This window comes from Branchiostoma lanceolatum, chromosome 14 (genome assembly GCF_035083965.1).
Source record: "Branchiostoma lanceolatum isolate klBraLanc5 chromosome 14, klBraLanc5.hap2, whole genome shotgun sequence".
In the NCBI taxonomy this organism is placed as follows: domain Eukaryota; kingdom Metazoa; phylum Chordata; class Leptocardii; order Amphioxiformes; family Branchiostomatidae; genus Branchiostoma; species Branchiostoma lanceolatum.
The window spans coordinates 3,584,561-3,600,306 of NC_089735.1; the positions used below are offsets into that span (position 1 = coordinate 3,584,561).

General features: G+C 39.5%; 1 protein-coding gene across 1 annotated transcript in view; it reads left to right on the forward strand.

Annotated features, from left to right (window-relative positions):
* Positions 1–8,554, forward strand: part of LOC136448671 (NACHT domain- and WD repeat-containing protein 1-like) — a 56,795-nt gene extending 48,241 nt beyond the window's left edge. Inside the window, exons 25-28 of the mRNA XM_066448310.1 lie at positions 646–824; positions 1,233–1,428; positions 2,062–2,274; positions 4,192–8,554. Coding sequence (XP_066304407.1) covers positions 646–824; positions 1,233–1,428; positions 2,062–2,274; positions 4,192–4,415 — 812 coding nt within the window. The 3' untranslated portion in view covers positions 4,416–8,554. The remainder of the gene's footprint in view (positions 1–645; positions 825–1,232; positions 1,429–2,061; positions 2,275–4,191) is intronic.
* Positions 8,555–15,746: the final 7,192 nt, after the last annotated feature.

The window sequence follows — 15,746 nt, forward strand, 5'->3', positions numbered from 1 at the left end:
AGTGCAAGATAACAAGGGTGTCAAGTGGAACACGACGATTCTAAAATCTAAAGAACTGCTACGGAATACAATCTAAGTTTTTTGGGTTTGACTTCTTTTGTGGAAGCAGTTGAAAATGAAGTGTCCCACTTTTTCTGCAATGAGTAGGTTTTGGATAGTTAATGGTTTTCAAAACTTATGTTCACAGTATTGGTACCACTTGCAGGTACTCAATCTATGGATTTTGGCAGCAAACTAGAAAATACCCTGGATAACAAAATCTTTCTTTTTTCAAAAAAAATTACAGGTGCCTTTTAGCAGACGTCAAAACCTACTGTTGTTGCTCATAATTTTTGCAGTTCTAATTGTAGGATAGAATAACCATGTAGCATTGTTGCTACATATTATGTTATACCGGCTTATATAGACACAGATTGTACCATGGTATAGTCATAGTGATGGTAGTGACTGGTTTATTGAGCAAACATAGAACAAATCGGCATTGCAGTAAAAACTGAATTGCAGCAAATTTTACAATCTTTACCCCATACAATAGAAATTTCGGAACAAATCATACGGTACTTAAAATATGTACAAGTCACAATAGTCATTATTGACATGTACGATTTCCAAGCAATAAAGTTCATTCATTCATTATGTTCGCAGGTGACAGAGACAATGTGATGAAGATCTGGACCCTGAGTGATGGGAAGGTGGTGCAGTCCATCAAGCATGTGGATAGCATCTCCTGCATCGCCATCTCTCTAGACAGCCAGCTGTGTGTGACGGGGTCACATGACATGTCACTCAAAGTCTGGGAGGCTAAGACTGGCAAACTCACACAGGTCTTGTCTTTTCCCCTTTTTGATTGTTTTTCGTTCAATGCAAGGCCATAGTCGACCACTTGTAGGCACTGTGCTAAGCTGATGGAAAAGAACATGACGTTGCTGGGAGAACATTGGTTTTGAAGGCAGATATACAGGTTGTATATTGGAGGGAAACGGTTGTCGACAAGAGAGTTCCATAGTTTTTCAGTCCGTTGAAAGAAGCTGTTGCGGTTACAGTAGAAGGCCTTTGAGACTGATAATTGGTAAAGCTCAGTATCAGCTGATCAATACATTGGTTGATTGATCTATTGATATATCTAGTGGTTGATTGATCTATTGATTGATTGATTGATTGATTGGTTTATGGTTATATTGGTTGATTGATCTATTGATATATCTATTGGTTGATTGATCTTTTGACCACAGATTTTGGCCGGCCATGACGACGTGGTCACCTGTGTCCAAGTTGCGGAGCAGAAGCAGCGGGTTGTGTCGGGGTCGGTGGATAAGACAGTCATCGTGTGGAACCTTAACACGGGGCAGATCGAGCAGACGCTCTCCGGACACACCGGCACGGTCACCTGTCTTGGACTGGCCAACGACGCTGACACAGTTATCTCTGGTGAGTTAAGAAAAAAGAATTTAACGGCTCTCGGTGGATGTTAATGTGCAGATGTTGGCGCACCAAATCCTTGGTGTGTTTTTGACAGATTAGCCTAATAGGCTCGTTGGGCGTCACTCCACCGCCAGGGAAGGTTGTATAAAGTGCCTTTCTCAAGGGCACAACGTCGGGGCATGGTGAGTATCGAACCCGGGACCTATTGGTTCTGAGTCCAACGCTCTAACCATTATGCCATACCGACGCCACCGGTGAGTAGGTTTCATTCGTTTTTCCCAACAGCCTCACAGTTGAGCTACTAGTTCCAATTAGATGGTAACTTTGAGACCCAGCTGCAGCTTCAAATCCTGGGAAGGGGACATCTTGGTTGGGGCTGCACCTGTCTTTGGAAGGGACATAAGATGGGGGTCCAGTGTTTGAGGAGGTATCTTGTGCACTTAAAAGGGGAAGGAGGAGAAACCCCTCCCTGTAAAAACATACCCTTCTACCATGTCTACTGAAACAGCAAGGAAACTTACTGCCCTATGTGTCACTTGGTACTACTGGGTTAACAACAAAGGTTGTATTCACATGGTGTCATGTGGTGTAAGTATAATGGTTAGGGTCTTCAGCAACTTAACTTTACCTTATGTCCAGGCTCCGATGACGGCACCATCCGAGTCTGGTCGGCGAACACGGGCGTCCACCTGACCAGGATGGACATGTACGTGGGGATCAGAGACCTGAAGGTGCCCCTGGACGGAACGCACGTCATCGTGCACCTGACCGACAAGGCTGTGGTGCCGATCCTGCAGCTGCTCAACGGGAAAGTCGAGGAAGTCAAGTTCAGTAGCGAGACCACTCTAGATGGTAAGACTTTATAGAATCAGCTTCTATGAACTTAACAAAAATAAAAATTCTATACTTGTGCTTTGAAATTCTACACTCCCCAAAGAGAATTTCTGTATCACAGTAGGAACATGCTGTACTAGATAGTTAATTCTACAATCACTCTAGATGGTAAGACTTTATAAAATCAGCTTCTATCAACTTTTGCTTAATTTTTGGTACTGTTCAATAGTGTTGTGGTATGTGACTATAGCACTGCCGCAAAATTAAAACCATCGCAAACACTCCATTTTCCCCTTTAATAGCACGAAATAAAAACCACTCTAGATGGTAAGACTGTATAGAATCAGCTTCTATTAACTTTTCCTTAATTTTTGGAACTGTTCAATAGTGTTGTGGTATGTGACTATAGCACTGCCGCAAAATTAAAACCATCGCAAACACTCCATTTTCCCCTTTAATAGCACGAAATAAAAACCACTCTAGATGGTAAGACTTTATAGAATCAGCTTCTATTAACTTTTCCTTAATTTTTGGTCTGTAATAGGGCAGAAACAGCTTCAGAAGCCTGTAGGTGAAAAACAAAGTTAAATTTTTTTCAACAAGCTTGCATATTTCAGGGGTAAAATGTGTAACACAACTTTCTAATGTATGGTACACATAAAATGGGTATTTTGAACATTTCCTTCATTTTTGGTGCCGTTATAGGGCAGAAATACCCTCAGAAGGCTCTAAATTTAATTTTTACGGTGAAAAACAAAGAAAAATGTATACTTCTATCAACAGATATCTGCAAGTGAAGTTCTTTATTCACAACCACATGTTTACAAGGTCAAAAGTTTCGGTGACCATCTGTCACCTTCCTCAGGGCAATAATGACTGCTTCTATTGGTTCTTGTTGCCCAGGGAAAGGTGATAGGTAACCGAAACATCAACTGTAGTAAAGATATGGTTGTGAATAAAGAGCAGTGTTATTTACTCATTTGCAGCTTGATTTACCAATTGTTAGACTCCAGAACAGCACTACTGTAAATGCAGAAATGTTCGCGGTGGCTTTATGTTCGCGGTTTTCGCATCGACTGTTTCACCGCAAACTTAAAATCACCACGAATACTTTTGTTCAATACTGTTGCGGTATGTGACTATAGCACTGCCGCAAAATTAAAACCACTGCGAACACTCCATTCTCCCCTTTAATAGCACGAAATAAAAACCATGCAAACTTAAGTGCATTTACAGTATACTGGTTTCCTCCCTTCCTGATTACCAATATCCATGGTCTTTCCTTTCTTGTGTCTTCCTTCTTACATGCTTGTTGAGCTACTATTGCCTGCTTTGCCAGAATTTGTTCACAAATTTGATAAAAATAAAATGCGCAAAAATTTTTGTCTTTGCATGCCAATTAGAAGAACTGAAAGTCAGGTAGGTGTTTAACATGGGGTTTTTCTTCGGAGCCCTTTGAGTTTGAGAAAGTAGAATTACATGAAGATAATCACTATATCAATTATGATTTGTATAGAAAAGATCTTTCATTTAGTTGAGTAGCCCCAGGAGACCAAACTGTATGTAGGCCACACCAATTTTGTTTCTACGTCCTTGGGGTTGGTAGAAAGATCAGTCCAGTCCAGACAGCAGAAAAGCAGTCCAGTCTGGCTGGGATGGAAAAAGCAGTCTGACCTTTTCTACCTGGAGCTGTGCCCCTTGCAATTCTATCACTTTCTGCCAGTAGGCACATTTTTAGCACACACGGAAAAGGTTGGACTGCTTTCTCCACCCCCTAACCTGACTGGACTGCCTACTCTGCCATTTGGACTGGACCGTTTTTTCCATCAACCCTCTCTCCTTGGACATGTAAAAAAAAATCTAGCAAGAGAATAAGATGAAAACAGCACTGAGCAAAAAACCTGAAATTCGTTCTTTTTGCTTTCACACCTGCAGAGGAAAAGAAAAGAAAAGCCAGCCAGACGCAGAAGACGGCACCAGGGGCGACCGGGGGAAGTCGACTCTTCGCCAACGGTAGGAAAAGCACGCGCGGCAAGAAGCAGAGCAGCCGAGCGAGACTCAACAGCGGCGGCTCTGAGTCGGTCAGCTCTGGCTACCACTCGAACAACCAGCCCACCCCAAAACATCGGAAAAAGTCCAAAATGTGCCAGATCGTGTGAGCAAGTAGTAGAGTATGTGCCAAATGTCTCTATTTGGTTGGAGTAGCCAGGCCCCGAATTCTTGAAGCTGTAAAAATGTCAGCAGACATCTAGGGTTGGTACTGCGTACAGTCTCATCAGTAATCTTCTATCATTGTGAGTTTGATAGCGGGTAGTTCAAACCATTTCACAGTGAAAGACGAGGGAAGGAGTTGATAATGGTGCATTTTGAAAATTGCATTGAGCCTATAGCTCCATGTGACTGTAATTTCTGGAAGAGGTGTAAAATGTGGAAATATACATGCAACAAGAGGTGGTGGTGTATTTATTTAAGTCAACAGAACATACAGAAAAAAACAGTTTATTTTCCTTTTTGTGTGTTAATGTCAACTATTGAATATAATGTTGTAAAATATATATTATATATCTGTATATCTATGATAATATATTTCATGTAGTTATTCAGTAGACGGAGAGTCATAGTTGTGGGATATGGTAGCTGTCTTAAGAATTGTTATAACAGATACTATTAGGTAATCCTGAAAATATTACATGAGTCATACTTAATGTGTCTTTGGCATCTACCTATGGCAAAAATAAGAGACAGCATAGTCATTCTTACTTCCTTGTTGCAACAGTCTTATAATAATTATTTTCTTGAACAAAGTTCAGTATATGCTGCACATGCAACATTGTCCAAATCTACAGTATTAGGAGATGTGATCTTACTAGTTGCTGGGTGACTGGTAGTAATTTTTGTTTGTTGCATTGCAAAATGTTGATGATATGAACAATGTTCATATCGATAGACATGGAGGAGTTACAGGGACGAAGTTAACGATGATTTTTCTTTTATGAAAATTCAGATCTATTTTCTTTTCCTTTTATTATGTGTGAAAATCATAGAATTAGGTAGGGAAAATGACTTGCAGTCCAGACAGATTACAAGATGGCAGAGGTCAGCATGTTTTAAGCTAAGTATTGAATTAAATCAAGCTACAAAACAAGTTACACAGCACAAGATCTATTACAAGTGAGTCAAACATTTCTTGTTTTACTGTTTTTAATCTTTTAGAAAGACTTATGAGAAAATCAAGTGATCCTACAACTGTTAAGTTTACTAATAGTCATAACCTTACATTGAGACAATAAGTATTTATCACATTTTTATCAAGTTCTGAAACTGATAAATGTAATGATAGTATCAAATTTTGTATTGCATCATCTAAGAAGCTTTCTTTGATGGAAAATTTCTGTATGATTTATTCAAACTATGAAACCCATTTAGGACCTCATTTTGTTTTTCTTGATTGATGGATTCAGCAGCTTGCCAGTTGATGCACAACATGGAAAATTACAAGTATTCTGTGGTCAAATTTTAATGCAGAATGTGTCACACTGTGAACATGTCATGTATATCAGTGCAACTGTTAATCTGGTACTAGTATCTAGACATACCCTGGATATATTTTGACTTTAAGAAGGGTTTTCTCAATCAATCATTTGGTTCAAAGATATTTATGTTTTATCTTTGCATCAAGTATGCGAATTAATGAAGGTAAAATTATATTTTACAGACAAGCATTCAGAAATGCATGTAATCTTTAAGATATACATTTCATCTAGTTGAAGACCAATTTGATATTATTTGGACAAAAATATGTTAAATTTGCCATTCATCTGTAAAGTAAAGTTTGCTGGACATGTTTTTGGGTAGACAGAAATGCATATATATGATAGACTTGTCCAAAAAAAGTGTCTTCTTGACAAAACAAAAATAGAAATTCTATACTTGTGGTTTGAAATTCTACACTCCCCAAAGAGAATTTCTTTGAAAAAGGACTAAAGATTTTGCTTCAAGATGAAAGCCATAGTGACCTTGATAAAAAGCGACATAGATGTATCTGAGTGAATATTTTTCTGTGGAATGGGGATTGCATGTGTTGTAACTGTTACAGTAAGTTGCTGCAGCAGCTATGGTTCTTTGAATGTGAATGTGTGAATGTCCTGTTATAGATGTAGAGTCATCAGAAATAGTTGCTATGGAAATCTGTTGCTATGGTAATGTTCTATGGAACATTCCCCTTCTGTATCACAGTAGAAACATGCTGTGCTAGATAGTTAATTCTGCTATCATTGTGGCATAGTTCTGTACTTTGTCATAGTGTAAATTTGTTTCATCATGTATTTCAATGTTCTGTTCTCTCTCATGCACTCACATCAAACTCAGTCAGAATGTTTCCATGACTCAGTGCCTCTCTATTTCTTCCTATCCTCTATTATATTACACCAATTGTCCAGGTTTGTAAACTGATAAGCTGATGTAGTTTTTTCCTGGCCTTCCATGACTTTTCCTACCATGAGTGGGTTGTGACAATATCAGTTTATGTATAACCAGGGCCATACTCTGCCAGAGTGCCCAATGAATTGTAGTCTTCTTTTTTCTGATCATTTGACTCAGGAGTGGTACATAAAATGTACACCAAATACAAATTAGCACTGTTTTACAGCTTTTGGTTCCACTTAGGGATTTTGTGAACATTTTAATGATTTTCGTGTTCACCCAGTTTAAGCACATCTCTAGGGACCTTGCTCTAGATTTTACGTAATTCTACACTTACAAAATATAGAGTCTTATATATATATATGGTTGTAGTCAGAGTAGACTGCTTGATTTTTGTTGTCACAACACAGTTGCAAGACTCTACCAGGAATACATGTTGCTAAGGTTGCAACTACATGATCCAAATGCAGGGCTTCTAAGTTCATTGCTCTACATCCACAGATCTGTTGGTATATGCTGTAAAGATGTCCCTTGTTGTTGTGTATAGTAAGAACTCTCTTGTGGCTGCTGTTCTAAGTGAAAAATTCTGCTGCCATGGTTGCAAAGTTCTTAAGTCAGTGAGAGTTTCAGTACATTTTATAGTGTAGACAACAGAAACCAAATTGTGCATTGTGTATCCTCTAGCCTGTTAACGTTACACACTGGTATACTCTAGTTTGAAATATTGTACAGACAGAAATTTAAACACAACGGGACAAAACTGACTGTTATATATATATTATGTAGTCAAGGGAAACAATGTTGATGGTAACTATGACCTACACAAATTTGGTGCATTTAAAAGCCCATGGCATGGAAAACGTTCATGTACCTTAGTGTAAAAGGCAATGTGTAATGAATAAAAGTCAGGGCTGAGATCTGTACAACAATACCTTCATTAGGCCACACCAGTTTATTTCCAAGGTTTGCGGACATTTTGAACTAAAAATTTAGCAAGCTCTTGAGATGAAAACAGAAGGCTTGGAGGAAAATTTACTACATTGTATATTCACTCGCTGAAACTGTGTATATCAAGGTACAGCTTTCAGGTTCTGTTTTCAAGTTTATACTTCAATTCAGCACAACATTGATTTAAGTCCGTGAACCGACAAATGAAATTGTTGTGGCCTGAAAGAACAGAAGGATTTGTCGGTCAATGTCAATATGGATACTTGTCAGGTCTTGCTGTCAAAAAACAGGATGTATTACACATATAGCAAAGTAACTTTATTTCTGCTGAAATATAACTGACCGGAAAAAAATTATACGTGACATAAGAGATCCAGCTGGTAGTAGTGAGTGTAGGCTGTGTAGAAAATGTTACAGACATATGTGAAAACCCAATTTCTCCCTAGTAATATGGCGCCTGAGAAAAATTGTTCTTTTAAGTACGTTTTTAATTGACCAATCACTGAAAGAGAGTTTCCCCTTGCCTTCAATATGAAGAAGTATTTTACATGTAACAGCTGTTAGCTTTCATTTGTTTGAAATGTTCATGCATAAAGCTGTGTGCCAAAATTGCTAACTAGCTGATACTGCGTACCAACTCAAAGGCACCTGGAGAACAATTGTAACATTACTAGGTGCATTTTAAGCTGTTTAACTTTTGTGAATACTGTGGAAAACTTCTTGAGATATTTTGTGACATTATTACACTCCTTTGGAGTATTGATGTTTAAAAGTGTAACCGTGGTGTGTTCAGAGACTACTGTGATGTAACATAAATGTCTGCAGTTGTATTTATTTGGGCTTGTGCAATTCCAACAAGTTAAACAAGAAAATGTGTAACTTGCAATATTTCTGTGTTGAGTCATTAAATATAAAGTGAGATTTGCGACTTTTCTTTTGTGCTCATTCTTTGCAAGATTAACCTAAGGCCTTTAGCCTGTGTTTACACAGTCTCTCGCTGGCGGAGGTTAATGACCCCCTCCGTAGGGCCGACCGCTAGGAGCGCGATTTAGTCAGGCCTCACCAATTCACAGGTCCGGGGTTTAGTTACGCACCACTACAGGCACCCCATTATTACAATGGAACAACCCAACGAACTTGTTCTCAAAGCCATTTGGAAGAACAAGTCAATTAACGATAAGGAATTGCTGTCCTCCTGAATTCATCATTGAGCGTTGCCAACCCTGTTAGGCATACCCTTAAGCGTTAGCAGGATCCCTCATTCAACCCCCCGTTTTCCCACGGCCAGACCTACGCTGATTTTTCCTGACACGAAAAGCTATCTGCACCGAAAATCAAGACCACGACATGTCCAGGACATAAGATACAAAAACCGGAAATTCTGCTGCAGTACCAAGGACAGCCACCGGCCAGGGGGTCCTTAATCATAATCAACGTTGATCTTTATCTTCCCCAGACCTGCCCACATACCAAATACATTTTGTATCATCACAATCCATCCACATCTCCTGACGTCATGGTGACCTCAAATATCCGGACACACACACACGCACGCACGCACGCACGCGCACACACACACACACACGCACACAAATGTACACACACACATACACATTCTACACACACACACACACACACACACACACACACATGCGCACACACACACACACACACACACGCACACACACACACAACCTCAAGGTATCAACTCAACACCACGTGTACCACTGAGGCCAAATTTTCGCTGCGTGTCAGGGGCGTCACTAAGCGGATTACAAAAGCACTGCAACGTTGTGATATTGCCAATGCGATTTTGCAATACCGACCCGAGGTGTGTAAATGGTTATTTCTTCAAAGTACAGAAGCTGCACCACGGAATATGTAGCTACAATCACAATCATTAAGCGAAAATGACATAAAGCGTTCATGGGTTACATGGAGAAATTCCAATGTCATATTTACCATTCGATTTAGTAATAAGAAGCGTTTATCAGTCAATAAGATAAATGCTGCAGCTCGAGATCAACATCATGGTAGATGCACATTTATTGGTCAATGTGTTTGCTGTACGAATACACCTATGTACCGCATGTATATCTGAATTGGTGCTGATTGGCCACAAAGACAATGAAAATATCAACCAATCAGAATGGACATAAGAAATGTAATGTTGATGGTTGGAAATCTATCAGACATCCCATTGGTCTACAGCAACCGCGTTGCACCAATATTCAGCTCATGAATACATACAGTATACAGGTTACTAGGTGTCATATTCCCGCATGGTAAATATGATTGTACATTGATTGGTTGATACTTTTCGTCAGACCAATCAGCATCCACCTTACGTGGATCACATGTTTAGGTGCAGTTCCACTTTATTCCGCAGAGTAATGAAGGAGCCCCTGCGCTGCAACAAGGAAGAGTACTAACCACACACATTACAACAGTTTAACAGGAAAATTGAATCTATAGACTGGCAAAGAGACAAAAATGCCGTTGCACGTGTTAAACGTCTTCTCTTCTCAGATAATATGGTTGACATTTGGATGTAGCAGCCCTTCAGAACGTGACAATTTACAGGAAATGTAACGTTACACTCTACCATCACTGTTAAATGCGATAAAACCATATCATGTATGACCTATGAAAAAAACAAGATTCCTATATTTTCAAATTTTGAGATCATAAATCTTGTTAAACAAGAATTGAGGCGACAAAATATGATATCACGATCAACGGTTTTTTATTCTTGTATTCAACCAATGAGGCTTCATATATAATATAAAACTTCTTTGATTCAACAGTAAACATGTCCTTGTACATGTGTATACATCTCAATAGGCTAACTACAACAAATGCAGAAGAGAGCTTGTTGTACCTGAAGCAATTACAATGGGTATTCATATGCCATGAAACACCTTGTGTATACAGCTCAATTAACTAGAACCAAGGACATTATGTTATGTCCTTGCTAGAAAAAAATGCGGAAAACAGCTCGTTATACCATCATGGGCATGCAGGAACTACACAGGGTATTCATATGCAATCAACATTTACGACATATTTGCCAATTTTTGGCATGTTGACCACCGTCGGAGGACAATTAAATTTTTGTTTTTTTTTTCACAATCAGGCGAAAACTAATGAGCTAATGTCATCCATAAAAATTACTTGCTGTGGCCTTATATGGCATCCTGTTCTTTGGGAAATGTCTTGAATGTTGTTCTTCTCATGTGTGTCCCTTTAGTATGATCCATATCGAACCCTTGTATCACACAATAAAATCATAGATTAACCCTGCATTTAAAGAAAAGGTTGCACCTGCTAACTTGTCTTATAGTTGATCTCAATGACGTCGCTGGAGAGTAAGGTAAAGCTTGTAGAAATACTATAAGCATTGTAAAGATTCAAAATCCATTTTCTTACTTAAAAGTAGGATTTGGGGCTATCCGGACGAAAAAACTGATGCAGCTAAACATTTTTCATGCGATGATCATAAGATAGTACATAAGTATAAATTCTAAAACATAGTCTTCGAAGAATGTCAATTTGTGACATATTTCGGAGACTAAGAAATGTACAGTATATGTGTGTGCGTGTGTTTGTGTGTTTGTGTGTGTGTGTGCCCACGCATGCGTGCATTTTATTGTGTGATACCCTTGTATCACAAGGGTATCACACAATAAAATCATAGTCATAAATTAACCCTGCATTTAAAGAAAATTTTGCACCTGCTAACTTGTCTTATAGTTGATCTGAATGACGTCGCTGGAGAGTAAGGTAAAGCTTGTAGAAATACTATAAGCATTGTAAAGATTCAAAATCCATTTTCTTACTTAAAAGTAGGATTTGGGGCTATCCGGATGAAGAAAACTGATGCAGCTGAACATTTTTCATGCGATGATCATAAAATAGTACATAAGTATAAATTCTAAAACATAGTCTTCGAAGAATGTCAAATTGTGACATATTACGGAGACTTAGAAATGTACAGTATATGTGTGTTTGTGTGTGTGTGTGTGTGTGTGTGTGTGCCCACGCATGTGTGCATTGCACTGCTAACTTCACATATGTAACGTTATATTTACAATAGAAAGAAGAAACCAGAAAATGCTTCTAGAATTGTCGACTGACATTGTACTTGTGATATCTTGGGCTGCATCATTACAATCCCCTCTAGACCAATCTCCCGTTGCTATTCTCAAACCTCAGCTGAAGGTAACAGAGTTTGTTCCACTGGATAAAGAACCAAATTACCACACAAAGGATCCTCCACCATTCCATCATGAGTCTGATAACAATATACTCTTGTTGATAAGTGCCAGTATGCTTTAATTTCAAAGTCTTTGATGGAATCGAAAATTATATTTGGTATCGTGATGTGGTGCTTGTATTTGATTTAGCTCTCTTCAGGGTTAGATGAAGAACAGTCAACATTGTAAATTTCCGAGAAACGATTTGTACCGTATTTAATCGGCTTCGTCAGTCAACGAAAGGTTCTTGAATCTACTTTCACACAGCACTGTACCAGACCGTGGGACTCCTTGCGACCAACTTGGCTGGTGAATTGTTTGCAGTCATGAAGAATTGAAAGCGTATTGCAAGTGCCGTAGGCAAGTTGCAATTACATGTACCATGAGAAGGACGGACAATGATCAGTGTCAAAGTCAACTGTCGGCAATAACTAGACACCTTTAACCATTGACCAGCACGGTACCTCAGTTGCAGTATGTTGTCAGTGTACACCAGTTGTGTCTTGTAGTTACAATAGAATCCATCGGTATTTCTGTGGGATGTTTGGTCAACCTTGCATGAGAATTTCTTGCGTTGCATATGATATCTTTTCCCACACAATATTTGTAGACTATACGCGGGACATTCTCCTTTTATACGCGGTCACGATCTTAAATGATACGTTCTGTTGAAACGTTTTTCGCAGAAGGCTATGGACTACCTTTACATTTCTGTAACCTTTGGGTAGTATTCCAACAGCATTTCAAACATAAGGTTGGCCCGTTGTCCGAGAACAGATACAGATAACTGTTGCTATGGATAATTAGCCATTTCAAAGAATATGCGTTTGTCTGTATAACGAATGAGATTCGACTTTATCAAAATTCAGAATCTATGGACACTCAGCAAGGCGACCCAATCATTTTCCAAGATATGCAGCCATGTAGTTAATGTAAAATTAGTATCTTGTAGTCATTCTTCGAACAACAATGCTGCCTTATTGGCAATGCTACTCGTCTTTGTAGGGGTCTAATGAAAGTTGAAGTAGATGTGTATTGCTGTAGGCTCTAGTTGGAGGCTCATTGTTGGAATAGATGAGTACGCGAGGAAGCCTCACGAGTACAACGTTCTTCGGTAATTAAATATACATGTGACTCTTCCTAGAACAATGGAGTAACATAAATGGCATCATGTAATAACTGTAGGGGATGTCAACCTGTAGCAGAACAAAAACTATCCGTAACTTAATGGTAGGCAGATATGGTTGACTCTCTGTTCGTTGGTTTATTTGTTTGTTTGTTTGCTGCGTTAGACCAGATTGTAAGGCTTGATCCCCACGGGGAAGGACCCCTGCTGTTTTTGATAAGTGTGTTGGGATCTTTAACGTTCTCATGGTGGGGCTCTCCCCAAATATGGGACCTTCAGCAAGGTACTCATTTTTACCTGAGTCGAGTAGGGAATAGGTGTTAAGTGCCTTTCCCAAACACACAACATTGAGTCCTGTCAGAGATTCGAACCCAGAGCTTTTAGATTCTAAGTCGATAATACACAGTAGTAACCACAAAACCAGTCTTGCCACCTATGCGTTGCTTTGATATGAGTTTCTACAGCTTGAGTGCGCCGCCATATTGCTCTTGTTGAAACTTTTGATGTCGAATTGAATTGGAAAGAATGAGGTCACCGAATTAACTGGCGAACATCAGAGAGACACTACAAAACGTGTCGAACGAGCTTGGAGTCACGACTGACCTGCATGGCGACTACTTCATCCATTTTTGAAGCCATTAAGTGTGGCCTAGTTTCTGTTTACGTGGTCTAACGTACATCAAAGAGATTGTAACAAAGGGCGAAGTTTATTCCAGTTATCACACACGTGGGTCATCAAAGCATGGACATATCTACTGACGCACGCACTAAGCGGAACGGAATTAATAGATAACCGCACCGTCCACGTTTCTAATGATGTGTTCAAGTCTGTTTCTTCGCTTCCGAAGATCAATGGAAGTCAGTCCTCCTCTGCAGGCTCTCATGTGGCTGTGTAGCCAAATCCCTGATGCTGCGGGTCGGGCATATGAAGCCCTGTGTGGGTGGTGACTGGGCAGTTGCACCTTTCCTGCGGCTTCTCTATTGGCTTCTCTTCTCTTCAGCAGTCTCACTTCGAGCTGTTTCAAATCTAGTACTGTACATGCATTTAAGTTCGCGTGCTTTTTATTTCGCTGTAGGGAAAAAATGGAGTGTTCGCGGCGGTCTTAATTTCGCATTTGAAACAATAGTAGCGCTACAGTCATAGGTGGGCAAAAAGTTTCGCGGTGGTTTTAAGTTCGCGCTGAAAGTTCACCGCGAAAACCGCGAACATGAAACCACCGCGAACATTTCTGCAGTTACAGCACCTAATACGTTTCTAATACCTCTGTTTAACTTAAATGGCAGTTCTATAACCCAAACGGTCGCATCTGGCTATGAATGCAGTGTATATATTGATATGGTACCTTAGGTAGGATGTCCCCATCTTTATCTATCAAGACCAAACACCCAGCTTTAATCATCTTCATATGTACCAAGGACAAGTGGGCTGTGGAACTCCCTCCCACTGATGTATGTTCTCCGACTGGGAGTGAGTTCCTCAGCCTACTTGTCCTTGGTACATATGGGGATGAATGGTGAGTGTTCCAGTCTTGGCTCCCCTATTGCAAATGTGATATTAAACTTACTGTAGAATAGCAATATAGAATGATTTTGTATTCACGTATACCTTTGTTTTACCTTACATTTGTATTTCGACATTGTTGTCAACATGCAATTAGCCTACGGGCATGAATTTGCAATAAACTATTATTAATGTGATATTACTTTTAAGACAGTTAACAGTGTCCTCTTCTTAGGGTTACTTTTATCTTTATATCAACATGTATGTTTACTGTAAAAGAGGTAATGAAATGCCGATGCCAATATGCAATGTGAATGTAATTTCGAGGCAAGATTGTGACGTGATACATTCTTTTTTGTATTAGTACTATAATTTGTATTATTCAGTTACATGCATGAGCCGCTTTTCATCTGTAGTGATGGCAACAACAGGATCTTGTTGAACTGATTTAACAGAAAAACGGTCACATACGCAGTGGTATTGTCGCACGGCTACACACTTGGGATAGTCTTCCACGTGTCGTACAAAACGTTCAGCTGTCTTGTTCCAAAGAAGGCAGCATCAGATTTTTGCCGACGGTTCGTTATGTTACAGCTTGCTTAAACATTCTACGGATCAAAATCGTACGATGACCTACGTCTACGTCGTATTTATCCGCGCCGTTAGCGCTTGCTTCAGATGTATACGAGTAGGTAGGGTAAGTCGGACATTTTCTTGTAGTAAAGCCCGATGGTATCCAGGTATTTCGATGCAAAAATGTCTCTCTCAATTGCTCAACCTAGCTTTTTGCATCATTCCTTAGCATCAAGACTGAATTACAATGTACTCGATATGCTCTGGTACCTTACGAAACATTGTTGGAAAAGGACAGACAATGCTATTGCTCAATTCATTGCAACATGGGTCCTACTTGTTCTAATGATACTAAACGACATGTTGTGGGTGATTTTTTTCCATCAAATTAACACGCTGTTCATTAAAGCCAGGACGTGGCTACTACTGACGCACTGGGATGACCTAAATAAACAAACAGTCACGTAGTCCACGTTCGCAGTCAAACGGAAGTTTCTGTAATAACAGAGAATCAACATCGAAGCATTTGGGTGTTTGTTCAGTGTATACATTGGTACCTTAAAAGAATGTCTATGTTTCCACTTACTTATAGAGTATGTCCATCATGTTTTCCTTGGTTCACAGTTGGAATAAAGCTTTTGTGAGCTACATGCGTGTGGCAACG